At 35.5% G+C, this 15,787-nt stretch overlaps 1 protein-coding gene across 6 annotated transcripts in view; it reads right to left on the bottom strand.

Moving 5' to 3' along the window:
- Window positions 1-15,787, bottom strand: part of PPP1R12A (protein phosphatase 1 regulatory subunit 12A) — a 127,555-nt gene that overhangs the window by 29,747 nt on the left and 82,021 nt on the right. For 5 of the 6 annotated variants that reach the window (XM_030002621.2, XM_030002624.2, XM_041120417.1 and 2 more), the window contains 9 exons: window positions 15,526-15,600; window positions 14,975-15,063; window positions 14,688-14,845; window positions 11,223-11,350; window positions 7,607-7,822; window positions 6,716-6,810; window positions 3,594-3,716; window positions 1,576-1,737; window positions 957-1,133 (listed from right to left, as the gene is read on the bottom strand). In XM_030002621.2, the coding sequence (XP_029858481.1) occupies window positions 957-1,133; window positions 1,576-1,737; window positions 3,594-3,716; window positions 6,716-6,810; window positions 7,607-7,822; window positions 11,223-11,350; window positions 14,688-14,845; window positions 14,975-15,063; window positions 15,526-15,600 (1,223 nt within the window). The remainder of the gene's footprint in view (window positions 1-956; window positions 1,134-1,575; window positions 1,738-3,593; window positions 3,717-6,715; window positions 6,811-7,606; window positions 7,823-11,222; window positions 11,351-14,687; window positions 14,846-14,974; window positions 15,064-15,525; window positions 15,601-15,787) is intronic. The other variant, XM_030002623.2, reaches the window with a different exon arrangement.

Below are 15,787 nucleotides of genomic sequence, written 5' to 3'. Positions count from 1 at the left end.
AGAACGAACAGCTTCATTACCTCCGTGAACATACAGAGATACACACATCTGGCACTGATACAGGAGATGCAGTTTCAAAACTACTGCAGGAACAACGCAGAAATCCAAACTTGCATTTCAGCGGAAGTGTTAAAGGGTAAACATTTATAAATATCCAGAAGAAGAACAACCCAGGGAAAGCTAACAGATATTAACAACCTTGTGAAATCTTATTTTTGCTTCCATAAATAGCAGGTAACAACTCTTTACGGAAACATAAATATGCATGAATCTTAATTCACCCTCCACGTAACTGTAACAGAAAAAACACCATATTCTTAAAATAAGATTTACATCAGCTTCTTAGTCATTCTTCATACTGAATAGCTCTTAAACCATTGCATTTACAACTGTATATTCTGTTTCAAGTAGAAGAGACCCTAAGTGATGCAATGAAATAAACAGAATGTGTTGGGTTCAATACTCTTTCCTTAGTAGTGCCAGGCACACAAAAGGACCAAAAAAATGCTACGTAGTAACTTATCAGCATACTGCCAGTGGCACAGTAGCTCAATCAGCAGCAATGTACTGGTAATAAGTAATTAATTATTGATTTTCTTATTTTTAATTCAGTGTTTTTACATAGTTCCATTATGGGTATTTTAAAGAGGAGTCATTTAATCTATTAACAGAAATAGAAATGTGAACATATCACATATGAAATGAGAACCCAAGGCCAGTCAAAAATACACAATATCAAGGTTTAAATTTCATGAATGGTCTCTACCATTCTTGAATGGTACTAAGCTCTCAGATAAACTGAGGCACGTTGCTAGTCGTTTCAACACACAGCAAGCAAACAACACTGCTTTACATACTGTACTATCTGAATTTGTGGTAACCAACACATTCCTTTAAATAAGAAAAAAATATAACTTTTGTATAAGAGCAACATTACTCTTAGGACCTTTACACACCTCCGTCTCTCCCTGACCTCTGATGTTGAGGACACAGTGCCAGAAGTAGCTGTAGTCATGGCTGTGGTAGTGGCTGTAGCATTTACAACTGATGGTGCAACAGGAACGGTCACTGCTGTAGGAACATTGTCCTTTTCTTTCTCAGTACTATCCTCAGCCCACAAACGATTTGAGGTACTACAGCATAACAAGCAGCAACACAAAAAAAAGAGAAAAGGAAACAGCTAAACAATGAAAGCACTTTACTAAACAACTAGTAACATGTAAATTGAGGGATGGATTTTTTTTAAAAAGCAAACTGAGAAATGTCTCTACTATGAAAGCTCAACTTGAGCTATTAAATTGAAAAAATTAAGAATTGAGCAGTTCACAATAATCGAATTTTTATTCTTCACACCCTTCTAACATTGGATTTATTCTTTTATACCAACACGGCTGTCACTTTAGAGTGGAAAGCCATTCACAATTTTCAAGCCAAATTGTATAAAATCAAAACAAATTTAACAGGAAAGTGAAAAAATCCAGAGCCCCAGGATCTACTAAACAAGAACGCATGCACATACATAAGCACACAGTAGACCTGACAAAAAGAAAAAAAGAAATGTGCTGGTGCCATTACCTGCTTTGTACACCTGCTGAAGTAGAACCCGTTGTACTCTTTGTAGTAGTGTTTGCGCTGGCAGGCAGTGTTTTCTGAAGACCAGCAGAAGAGGTAACTGTTGATGCAGTACTTGGAACATTAGAACTAATCAAATCATCTTGTCTTCTACCAAAGGAGCCACTGAAGGAGAGACATGTGCAATGGATGCATTTGTATTACTTATCTTTGCTCATTAAAATAACACAAAGCTGTGAATGATCCATTAAATTCCCGCCCATGTATTCTGTGTCTCAGTTGAGTCTCAGAAAATTCTGGGGCAAAAGAAGCATTTTCTTCACTATTTCCTTGACTAGGACTTTTAATTTATGACTTCAGAGGGCAGCAGAAGTGTCCCTTAGTCCTGACCATTTCTCCACAAGAAAAGGAGATAAAGAATGAAATCTCACTGGTTTATGTATGACTGTCTTGATCGCATCTACTGAAGTATTCATACAGGGCCCCCAAAGTCCCATTTTTAAACTGCTGTTTCACCCACACTGAATACCTCATAAAATGCAGAATTTTACTCCACAGCTTGTCAGAAAAGAAAATGTCATCAATATCACTCCTCTTACAATTTTCAACCAATTAAATGTACTGCTTTTTTAAAAAAAACCCTTTAATCATTCCCAGAAAGATTAACCTCCCACTCAGGCTTTTCCCTTGCTCTTCAAGTTGTAAAGAAGATCCAGTGGTTTCCACATTTTTATCCATTGGTTCTGGCTGAATAAATTTGGCATTACCAAGTCAGGATGTTTGCCCATGACTAAACCTCAGAATCCTGAGTTAGGACAGACAGAGCATCATATTACTAACTGCAAAAGATTTAAGAAAAAATGCTGCTTTGTCATTCTCCAATTGATCATTTTTTTCTATTACTATCAATTCTATAATGACAAAGAAAAAATAACTGTACAAGAATGACTAAGGAAATGCACCATTAAAGCACCACATGCAATTTAAAAGTGATTAATACATTTTCTTTGAAGACTGGATTGTAAACAGTGATAAAAACTAATATGCAAAGATTATTCTAACATATCAACTGCTGATATTTTTCAATCCAGAACAGGAAATCTGTGCAACATCTTTCCTAAACCTAAAGTTAGGAAAATTGAGTTTTCTTTTTAAGGAAGGAGGTTAACAAAGATGTAAGATGTATTACGCTGTATGAAACAGCCTGACTACATGCCACTGACAACACCAAGGTCAAGACTACAAAACAGGTTAAGTACCCATCATCATGTATATCAGCAGCACATATCAATACACAGCTTAGCTACCCGAATCTTTTATTTTGATCTATTCATTTTAGATATTTGTTGCTCCACTGATTCCAGTGAAGAACTTTACTCAAATAACTACATTGAAACTACATAATGGAGTAAAGTAAATTATGTATATAATTGCAGGATATCATTCTGAGAAAATCCTGCAAGATAGTAACCACGCACACCTGAAAATTATTTTCACATTAATCATCATTTACTCTGCATTCAAGTTAGTTTTACATATGCATTCTATGATGCTGATACTCAATGTAGGTATGGCCATAATCTACCATTACGGAGAGCAGCTCAAGGCCTCTGATATTGTCATGCAAAACCCAAAATTCAACGGAGACAATATTTTTCCCCTTTTCTTTTCAGATACCAAGCAGAATTATTTCTATTCCAACACTTAAAACAGTTATCTTTGGCTACTGAACTAATCCGGAAGGAGTCAAATGAACCTCAAACTGAAATAAACGACAGGAAAAAGAAAGCATATAATTTTAATTATATAGCAGCTGCTGCAACACTCCAAGCCAGTAAAAATGGAGTAGCTTTAAAATCAGCATGAGCATTGCATCAGCATAAGTACATACTTTGCAATTATTATGAACATTTCAGCATGTCACCATTCAACTGTCCTTACAAAGTGATTCAGTACTTAATTTGTTTCTTTTAATTTGTAAGTTTATTTTGATTAAAAAAAGATAAGAGAAAATCCCACACCTTCTTTGATAACTTGTGTTTAATGATGTAGGACCTTCATTCAAACTGTTTTTCTTGACATCCTCCTCCCATTTTCTCCTGGTATAGGAACTGCCACCACGTATTGAGCTAGCAGACAAGTCCCTGTAAAAAAGATTTTAGTTTAGTTTAACTCATATTAAAGGTTGTTCTTGATGTAAGCTGAAAAGGAGTTTCAAATTAAAGATTAAAACCCTGGATAACACACTTAAAATAAACATAACTGCACAGAACAGGAATAAAATGACCCTTACGGACAATCATTTTCAATGATTAGCTTAATACTGGAAAAATACTACATTCATACTAACACTGTTAGAAATATAATAGAAAAGTAGCATCAAAAGAAAACTGCTAAAGGGGTTTTAATCAACGTGAAATCAATCATCAACTTTTATCTGTGACCACTGCTGGCTTTGTTTTTCTCAAAAAAGGAACAAGAGTTTTTCCTATTTGCTCCTGAGATTATCCAGTGCAATAAAGGGAAAACTACTCGGTTTTTTGAGAAATTGATTTAATGTGATTTTTCATTCTTGGATGTTATAAGAAGAATTTCAAAAGCTGACTAGCCTTTAGAACTCATGATACTGTAGACTAGTATAAACAGGCCTGCAGTAGCCATTCCTGAGTGGCCTGCCACATATCACTAGCTGACATTACTTTAGTCATAAGGAATTTCCAGCCTGTTGTTGCAGTTTATAGCAGCAAGAAATAACCTTGCAAAAATCTACTTAGAAAAACTACCCTGACAACTGATACCAAGATGCAAAAACCTAAATTTCTAATAAAAATGTCAGCTCAAGATTTGAAGTAAAGTACAGATAGAAGGAAGAAAAAAAAAGTCTTTCACAAAAGTATACATAAAAGGCAACCAGGTGTGCGAGGGAAAATAAAACAAAATTTTGTAAAGGTACATTTTAAGTTCAGATACCTTTGGCCTTCAGAATGTACCTCTTTTTGCAAAAAAATTTATGCTAGCACTCCTGTGGTGAGAAACAACTTTAGAAAATTATCCAACACTGGCCAATGCAGTGTTATTTCTTACCACCAAAGAGAAACACAAATTCTGAGATACCATCTACCACAGAAAGGTCCCGATGCATGACAAATTTTTCATAATTACTGAAGGTTTCACACTGCCAAGACACTACAGACTTCAGCACTTTTGTTGTAGCATTGGCTACTCAACTGAGGCTGGATGTCTGAGATTTGTTACATCTAAAAGCCCAGCTGGGATTCATCTTGAAGTCTTTTCCATTACTCACAGTAGGATGTTAGCTGGATTACACTACATCAACGAGAAGCTAAACAAGCAGGTGTTCAGAAAGGCAACAAGAACCCAGCATTAAGCTAAGCAACAAGCACAAAGATCTGGGACAAAGGCAGAAATCTTAATAATTTATTAAGGTACCTGTAGGACAGATGGTTACATTCTACATGTAAAGAAGGTCAGACTAAATGTCAAAAATCTCTTATGGCTTTCAGTAAGCTGGGTTGTCTGCCACATCATACACTAGGCAAAGTACTGGTGCCTCAATAGGCTGGCCTAAAAGCAGTCTTCATCTCTGGTACACCAAGGAATACAGAAAGTTCTCAGCTTCGTTGTTTGGTCAGCACTGGGACTAGCAAGACTGATGACCCCAGCTCACCCAATGCATATGAGGAAAAATATTCCCCACTTTGGGAACTGTGTCTGTGAATAAGCTGTGATGGTTAAGCCTGGCATGTCAAGGACACAAATAAACCTCAACACTGAAGCAAAATTTAATCCCTTTGTTATAAGCAATAACAGTCTCTAAGAAATAAAATTGCAATGAAATATTTATCCCAAACTTGACGTACCATCTAGTTAAGACACTTTTGGAGAACAAGAGTTTTTGAGAAGATCTCAAATGATTAAAAATTGAAATAATAATAATCTCTCTTATAAATAAATCAAAACTGACAAACTCAGCTTCACACAATATAGCACTCCAGAAAAAGATAAGCACAAACAGAAACTCCAAGCTGCCCTGTTACAGAAATACAGATTAAAAAAATCTGGCCAAGTAACATGAGAAATGCTAACAAACTAAGCTGAACTTTAGGGGAGCACAAGAGCTGGAATATTCCTGTTTTGAAACAGAATTTGTCACCCAGAGACAAAACTTAGGCAACAGTATTCTGCAAGCATAAGAAAAGTCAGTATTTATCTTGTGTTTGCACTGAAGTGAACCATTCTCAAGAGTAGCAACAAACAAGCTCCTCTTCAGACATAAGGAGATTTATCAGTCTTACAGGCAATGATTATAACAGCACATTTTGAGCAATGAGAGGAGTTTCAGTTCAGGTCATCCAACATTCAGCTATCTAGATACGATCCAACAAAACCAAAACATTAGGGAGACTTCTAAGTTTTGTACTATGCATTCTGTATTAACTCAAGAAAATGTCTGAGTAGAACCTCAATAAATGAGAGAAGTGAAAAATGGGAAGGTTCTGACAACGTAAATATGCCACGAAAGTACCCCTATCCTAACAGGTAACAAGCCTATGCACCTAAACTTTTTGTTTCTTTTATACTGAAAGCTACAGAAGAAATATCAGCAGAGAAAGTAAAAAATCTCCAAAAGATGATGAAAGGTCAACACGTAAACAAGAAAAATAGAAGAATTGCTTTTGTAACTTAACTATGATTTTTGTAAATCATTGCTGCTGCATGATATGGTTTTAAGCAAAGGCAGTAGAGAAACACAGCACTTTATTATTATCAGAAGTAATAATGGAGCCCAGTAGAAGCACTCCGTGGCTCAAGACAAAGCAGTAAAATGCTTTTAGCACCCTTGAGTAGATTAAAGTTTACAACTTCGTATATTGGATTTTATTTATTTTCTCCCCCAAGAAGACAACACTTATTGCCCAGTTCTGCTCTTGTCATATAATAATTTGGATTTTAATAGTGTCATCATAATTTACAAGATCAAAACCTTCAGGAATTGGATTACCCTACAGATTAGCATAATCTATAGAGCTATAAATTAGCATTGTCTTAAAATCTCTAAGTTTGTCAGCCACTCTAATTCAACTAATTTTATATTTAACAGAAATTATAACTTCAGAGTCACCTGTTTTCTTTTTCATCAATGTCAGAGGTACTGGCCAGTCGTCTTGGTATTGTAGGTGCAACATATGCAAGTCGGGTTCCTTTTCCATCTTTCTCCTGAAAGACATGTATTTTTTTATTACATGTAACTATTATTGATTTTACTGCTATTGGCTGGAAAATCATCATTATGACAACTTCAGCTGTATTTGTTGTAACTCAATTATACTAAAGAGTTTTAAGCTTTAGTTAAATATCACAAGGACTACAATAGGAAAAGGAAACTGTTTATGTTTTCGTTCTAGTGATGCAAATGACTTGATTTCTCTTTTTTCTCCTTTGCTGCAGTACAATTCCAACACTGATTACTAAAAGCAACTCTTTTAGTATTTTTAGATAGTATAGTATAGTATTATTCTTAAGCCTGAAAACATTTAAATATTTGTATTTGAAACAGAACCACAAGTTCTATGCTGCTCAGTTACCTGTTCCAAATTAGTCCTTCATTTGGTTCAGTGTATTCATGTTTAATTACAGAACTAAATTTTTGTAAATAAAAAGTGACTATGGAATACAAAGAGAAATTCCTTTTTTACAAGATTCTTTGAACATCACTCTCCAAGTGATGCCGAAATGATCAAAACTCTGACCGTCCTTAACTGTAAAAACTACTACTAGCTTTGCAAGTCCCCAAAAGGGAAAAACCCCAGACCTATGTACCAGGTCACCAGACAATGAAGGTGCATACTACACCTTTAAAGAGACTACACAGAAGCTGCATAATTTAACTTTGCGGAATTTTGGTAAAGAATAGATATGTAGTACAGTCTTACTTCTACAATACATCATAAACTTCTCTATAAGTAAGGTAAATCAGTTCCTCAAAATGTTGTTTCACACTGAAAACGATTACCTTTTCTTTGTTGTCCAATGAAGAGGAAAGTCTAGGACTTGAAGCAGAACGCATAACACCTGCAGAGTCTTTTTCTTTCTGAGCTTCTTTGGAAGCAGTAATCTCTGCAAGCGCACCGTAACTACCAGTTTTTCTAAGACCTAACCTCCACGAAGCAGGAGATTCATCTTTCCTCTCTTCCTCTTTGGGAGAAACCTTGGTTGTAGATGTTGGAAACTATAAAACACATGTAAATGAATTTACATTATTAATTTACATTACTTGTGGTAATCCATGCTCCTTGCAGAGATTTAAGAACACAACTGGTTTTAATAATCATAGAAGCGTTGAATTCGTAGGGGAGTTGTGGTGAGAGACAACCTACACACTCTTCTCTCTAATTAGTTAATGAGATAAGAAATGTAAGACTGGTCAAGGTATACTACTCCTCTAAAAGTTAGCTTAGAAAAACCCACACTTTGTAATACACACTGTGATCATGAGATGCAAACTTAGAAACATGCAAATCCAGTATCAACATTTTGATTAAATATGTTATTTTGCAATCTGTACACAAACCTGTGCACACCAGAACCTCACCATAGATTTTTCACCCTTATTGGGCACAAGAACAATGCCAGTTTTGCGCAAGCCCTGCCTCCATGATGCAGGATCTACTGACTCCACGACAGGCATGATAGGAGGAATGAAATCATACTAAAGCCAATTAAGACAAGACAAAGATGAAGATTGAAAGAATGGAAAATAGAAACAAAAGGTTGTTTTAAAACCACATAGTTTGTTCCTACATTTATGTTATGTAGCTCTTCATTACAGCACAAAATACCAAAAAGCAGTAAGAGACTTATAACCTTAGTAACAGATTCTTATTAAACACAGCACAGCATGTTTAGCTAATTCAGAGACAGAAATACAGTTTGCATAGAAGAGGACAGCAAAGCCTGCTGACCTAATAAGGTCCATGGCCTAAATCCTCATATGGTTGAGAATACTGGAAGATTCACCTTAACATACCTCTTATCTTATTTCATTCATATCCCTTAATCACATCCCATGCTAGCGTAGCTATCAAACCCATACCTTCACTCCCAAATTCGCCCTACTTCAGTGCCCTCAGAGAGAAAGCAGCATTACTGAATGACATATAGACTGAAGAAAACCCAAATTCAAGCTTAGTACACTGCATCTGCACCACTTGTGAGCAACATATAGTTTGGCTATCTATGGTGTAAAAGCAGAAGAGCAGCTGCAGTAGCACAAATAGTACAAACCTGAAAAGGTAGGTGCAAGAGTAGGTGCAAGATCACACATAAAGTGCAGTTTTACCTTCATTAGTAAAAACAGTTTAAAGCCTTTTTGTTCATTGATATGAGCTGCAACTGCTTCTCTAGATCACACATATGTGCTATGTTACAAAATGATCAGTCTTGATATAAATGTGCCTTTATTTTGTAGCTACAGAAGGCCCTGAATTTTTCACATATAGTATTAGTTACTTTTAACCTCCACCTTTTACCTTTAAGACCCAAAGATAAGCCATTAATTACTGCATAATAAAATAAGAACAAACTAAATGCCAGTGTATTAATGATTTATAAAAGCTTATCATTCAGCTTAAAATCTTATTTCTTCTTCTTATAAAAAAGTTTTTTCCCTTCCATACATCGTCATTTAATCACATACCAAAAAATTATGTCTATTTGTTCATTCAACTCTGGAATATCAAGCCACACCCCAGCTAGCAATGATTTGGTAACGTCCTATTGCTGAAGGTCAAATAGCTTAGAAGGCTTTTGCACAATACGAAATAAATTGATGGGAAGAGACAAGCTAGGAAACTTTTGACTTCAAGATGAAGTTCAGAAAATCACAAGAAAAATTAAGTGTTTGAAGTGTTAGGTATCTTAGAATCTCCACCGTGCGAAGGTAATTAAGTGTAGTAAAAAAACTTGGTGGAGAGCACATCAGCTAATCATATCGTACCATAACAAGTAATCAACTGTCACAAATGCTTGTATTATTGAAGTGATTTCAAAAAATAAACTATATAAAGTAGGCCTATTTCCTTGCAGTAAAATTCACACCATATATTTGAATTCATTCCAGTTAGGCACAGTTAGCAAACCAGCAATTACTTGCAGTGTCTTCCCTCCCTCATGCATTTGCTGTGGTTTGTGTGGAAAACTTGTGGCTCTTGAGCTCTGCACAGCTCCTGAGCAGTGCAAATGCAGTTCCCATGACAGAGAACCGTAATTCCTTATTGAGCCAGCAGGAAATGTTTAGATTAAGGTCACAAAATCACCCTGGAATCTAGCTGTCTGCCCAGCCACAAAGCTCAGCGAGGGGAAACAGTAGTCATTCCTGCTGGTAAGCCGTGCCCACAATTCACCTTTTGGTCTCATGGTTTTTTGAGATAAATCTCGTGGACGTCAGTCACAATGATTTTTGTAAAGCAGCAGCTGGGATCAGGGAGGTTTTACGGTATCCTGTACTCCTGTTGTACAGTATCACATAATATGATGCAGTTGGGCAATATATTCCCTGCATCTGCTACATTAAAGTATACTTTGTATGATGAATTGACATTAGGTTCTATTGCGAATATGAAAGTATAACTCCAATAAGATGCTGGGAACTAAATACAATACATACTATTCACCCAGCAGTATGTCTTCCCTCTCTACTGTGGCTTCAGTATATCATGGCTACCATTTCTCCTGAACACACTTTTCAGAAGCATCAGTAGATGGTTATGCTTTGATTGTGATTTGTATAGAAGAGCTGTAATGCTTGACAAATGAAGCCTTTCTGGCTTACTATCCAGTTTGCTTTGATATTCTAAAAGTTTCACTTGTATACCACCTTCTGACTATGCAGTATCTACTGTAATTTTCTTCCCCAGGCATACATATCTTCCCTTTGACAAGCAAAACTAAATTAATTCCAATTAACTTTTCACATCAAGCTGTAAAAAGTTTCTTGTATGCAATATGGCTTTGCTAGGTGTGTTTTTGAGTGGTGCATTGAGTAAGTCATGTGTCCCAACTTTCTAGCTCTTCCATGAGGTCCTAACCATACTGAAATGAGGGTTGAGATCTACAGCACTTTCTACTAGTTATTTCAGGTACCATTTTCAACTTCTGCACCTAAGCACTAGCTGAATGCTTCTGAAGACTCCTGAAAGTACCTTAGTCACACCTGCCTCCCTTGCCTTAAGTGCATCACAAATATAGGCACAGAGAAACACTAGAACTGTAGTTTCTAAAAATTTTGGAGCAGTCTGGCATAGAAAAGACTTTCAAAAGATGAAGTTTAGCTTCAGAAAAACAAGAACTCCATTCACTGTGCAACAGATTTTTGCTTTTTTAATAGGATCTTATGTTCAGCTGTTTTGTAGTTCTGTATTTTAAATCACTTGTTTAAAATCAAAACCATTCAAAACTTAAAAAAATTGAACACAGTTTCTGTAGAAAAACACAAAATATTCTAGGAATCTGTGCATATTTTCATCAATCCACTGGATAACCCAATCCACTTCTTATACAAGAATCAAAAAAAAGTATGCTTACACAGAAGATCAGAAATCTAAAATCACAAGAAAGGTATTTTATTTTACCTTCTTAACAGGAGATGTAGGTGCTCCTTGGCCACCAGCTACTGAAGGCGCTGTCACAGCTACCGATGCTGATTGTGTACTTGTGGTATTTGCATTATTAGTTACAGCTGCCAAGGTTTTAGTTTTATCTGCAAAATATTTACAGGATTTTAATTTTCATTTTTCATTCACAATTTCTTCACTTCTACAACAGAGAGTTGAATTTCTTTTGAAGAAATTTGACAGTCAACTTTCTGAACAGCATTTTATTATTTATTCCTCAGTGTTTTCCCCCTCCCTCCCAACCTGTATCTTAGTTAGGTCCACCTTTTTTCCATAATGGTCATGCATGTAACTTTTTTTTCTGTTATTTAGCAAGTGTTAAACACTCAGAGACGCAGACACAGAACCACAGAATCATTCAGGTTGAAAGTGACCTCAGGAGGTCACCTAATTCAACCTCCTGCTCAAAGAGCATCAATATTGCTTACAGACAAGGTTGCTTGGGGCTTTGATGAGTCAGCTCTTGAAAACCTCTAGAGACAGAGATTCCACAGCCTTCCCAGACAGCCTATATTTTAGTAGATGGCTAATGACCACAAAATTTAACAGTAGGAGGTATGTTGGCATCTAATAGTCAATCTGAACTACAGAAGATGCTAATTCAAAGTAAAACATTTATTCTCGGATAACTGTGTATGTTAAGTGCAAAGAAATAATTAAGTGCACAGAGAACCCAGCCAGGGATCCTGGCCACTAGAATGAGCTGCGGCAGGGACTTGCCTTCCAGAGCTCTGACTTTCCATTTGCTTCATTCCTTCTCTGTCCCTCATTCTTCCTACCTAAGTTTCACTGTCTACCTACTCTACCCACCTCTGCTTTGTCCTCCCTGCCCACATTTCTTCCTCTGTCCTTTGTCTGTGTACCTTAATCCCTCTTACACAAACAGAAAGAAAATGTCATGGTTGTGTTACAACAACTGTTGTCACTGCACTTGGTTGAGCTTTACAATCTTACACGTCACTTCTGTTTCACTTATTCAAATTGGACATTCTTTGAAGTGGGATGCTACATCCTATCTGTGCAGTATGGAGCAACATGGGGTTCAATCCCCATTGGTTTTGGCCCCACTATAAACACACCTTTATGTCTACACTACCCATACAGCATAGGAGCAGTTAATTTCGAAAGTATGCAATGTTTTCACACAGTGTTCTCTCATCCAACATTCAAATTCCACAAAGTACCAATCCATGATTGGAACTCGTGTAATTAATGGTATTGCTGTTACACACTTGTTTCAGTTACGGACCTAGATGAACAGATGTTTTGAATAATTACTTATGCAGTAATCAAATACAAATATAAAGAAGTCAGCTTACATGACTAACTGTGCACTTAATGGAAAGCTCTTTTTCAACACAAGTGAAAAAAAATCGTGGTAAACTTCTAGGTCATGGTGATAAAAAGTTCAATAAGGCAATGTGGACTGACTACAATTTGAGATGATGCACAGGCAGATCTGCTGGAAATTTGCAAATGAGTAATACAGCTTTAATATATACAGAAAAAGTTATCAGGAGTGAAAACATGGAAGGAGAAAAATGAATTTTTCACAACTGTATTCTGAAATTATTTCAAGGACAGCGAGAACATAGTTGTATGCACGACTGAGCTAATATTGACTAACTTTCAAAAAACATCAAAGTACCTCAAACAAAGTAAGTTAAAAAACCTAAACTGCTGAAAAATTTCTTTTTCAGCTTGTTTCCCTGTCCTTTAGGAGATGCTAGTTTCATATTCGTACTTCCCTTCTTGGTCTTACAGACAGAAATGTATTTATTTTTAAACTGTATTCTCATACAATCAATGAAAAAGGATGTAAGTTTTAGGAAAACATTTCAAATATCCCAATAGATTAGAAATCACAGTTTCCAGTACTTCAGACTATTGAACACTATTAAAGTATTTTACAACCAGAATGCTGCTTATAATCTTAAGATTTTTCACTAGAAAACTACCTTAAGCTGAATAATGGGAAAAAGGGAAAGTACAAGCTTGAATTTAGAGATGCGGCTCTACAGGGAAAAGCTTAAAGTCTAGCTTGCCAAATAAAGTATGATAAAGCCTTGTTGATATTAAAAAACCCAAAGTTTACATAAATTAATTCTTGTGTCACAGTCAAATTTTCCTGGCACAAACTATCTACTGGTAACGAAGAGAACACAGTTACCAGAGTCATAAAGTTCAGGAGACATTACAGTTGGCTCAGTGACTGAGAAATTACTACACGTTACATATTACAAGTGTTTTGAGTTTACCAAAGCTCAGTCTCTGTAAATAAGGGATGCAAGTATACTAAGGTGAAAGACAAAGTTTGACAGACGGTTTTTCCAGCTTAACACTGAAATGCTGGTTTATTTCAAAATAAGAAAATTATTAAACCATAGTAGACAGTTTGGTTTCGCAACTTATTTTTATTTCTGCCTACGTTAAATATTTATGATATATCGGTTAGCTCTAAAATCCCTTCTCAGTCTCACCTTTTCAGGTGAAGAAATCAGAAAGAATGTTTTAAAATGAGAACTGACAGCTCACTAAAAAGGGTTACTTATTTTAAAAACTGTAAGTATAAAATATTAACAAGATATTTCTAATGACATCTGTGTCTATGTATTGTATTGCTGCACTGTAATTCTAAAATTCTTTATTTGGATTGAACATACATCTTTAAACACTGATTGTCTGACATTTTCTGATTTGAAAGAAGAAGATGCTATGCTGTTCTTACATCATTACTTGCTTTAAGACTCTGATAACTGTTCAAGAAAAAAAAAAATTCCACTGAAGAGAGAAGTCTGGAGTAACATGTTTCTCTGCATAGAATTCCAAACTTTTCAAAGAACATTCCTTTTGAAATGAAGTTGTATATGAAGTAACTGTTAACATTAAAATAGCACCTTAAAAAGTTTATTTCAGTACACACTGAAAACATATGCACCATTACTTTATGACTACCTGAGCCAAGATTGCCTGATTAATTGGCAGTTACTTCAGGATGGCAAGAACAAATGAGTATGTTTGCACTTCTCCTATTCCAATCTCTCTACCAGTTTTACATACAAACACTGCTATGAAGCCTTCATTTCTGATTTGATCTTCTAACTTCTTCAATGTTTTCTGACACGCTACTTAAGGCTTATATTATTCCAACTAATGAATTAGAAGTATCAATTGTTTAGTAGCCAATCAAATAAGTAATTTAATAGCTTTAACCTAAATAGCACCAGTAATGACATCTGTTTGATATCTCTTGTTATGACTTGACTTCAGGCATATAAAAACTTGCTTTAAAATGATTGGAAGCTTAGTGAAATGCAGAAGAATAAGTGAAACTTAAGATACTTAACTCTGTATCATGTGATATTTAGTAAGTAAATTTATAAAACAAAAACTTAAAGAAAGACAATACTCCGAATAACGCACCTGTCTCTGCTTCAGATTCTGAGTCGTCATCCTCTTCCTCTTCACTAGAACAACTGGATTCATCCTTCTTTCCCTCTTCTTCCTCATCTGCTTTTTCTTGCTCCAGAGACTCTATACTAGATGCATTCTTTTCTTGCTCCATAATCAAGGTCTCCTTGCTAAGTTTGAAAAGAAAAATACTTACTAAGTCCAGAAAAATTTACTAAAGCCTATCAAGTAGGACTTTATGACAGCTTGTAAAGTTATCTTTTTTATTAAGAGCTTACAATTTTTCCTAGTTTACTTACTTTTTGAATGTTTTCTGTGTCTGATTATTATCCATGTTGGCTGTGGATTCAATCAGGGGAGATTTCTTTTCCCGTTTTTCACTATGAAGCTTCAAAACATATAGAATGATGCAGTTAAATTGATAGAATGGTATCAGTGTGATAAAATTATAAATGGAGGGAAATCTTCACTAACTGCTACAAACACTAAAATATGTATAAGCTTTCAAAGTGTTAAAGTTCAAAATTCTAAAATCTCAGAAACTGTTATTCCAAGTAAGTTGCTCATTGTTGATGCTTCAGATCATAAAATGCCAACTGGACAAGGCAAGTAGAAGAGCACCTTCCTTCTTCCAAGGCTTTTTGGTCACCATAATTGACCAAGTAAGGGCATAAAAGATCTTTTGAGATGACTGTGGCATTACCTGAATTGAAGCTCCAAATCAAACCTTTGTTTTTAATCTATGTGCTGCTCTGAGCTGTATACCATAATCATTTGTACAATAAAGTATAACATATATCTATATCTATATATCTATATCTATGTATCTCTTTATATGCAAAAGGCCTACCAGATTCTGCTTCTTTTGTAATTCTTCTAAATATCCTAGAATATCTTCATCTGCAACATCAAACGCTGTCTGCCCCTGGAGAAGGGGAAGAAGTAAAACACCGTAATTGTAGAGCAGAATTTAAACATAATGGATTACGATGCCTTGTCACATGACGATACAGGTAAGGAGCACATTCAGAGAGAGAAATTAGAAAGTATAAGCCAAGCTCTATTACAAACTGTTAGTCTGTCAGTAGCTGAAAAGAATTTTGCAATATTAC

The sequence above is a fragment of the Aquila chrysaetos genome, chromosome 26, assembly GCF_900496995.4.
Source record: "Aquila chrysaetos chrysaetos chromosome 26, bAquChr1.4, whole genome shotgun sequence".
NCBI lineage: Eukaryota > Metazoa > Chordata > Aves > Accipitriformes > Accipitridae > Aquila > Aquila chrysaetos.
This window is presented reverse-complemented; position numbering and strand designations above follow the sequence as displayed.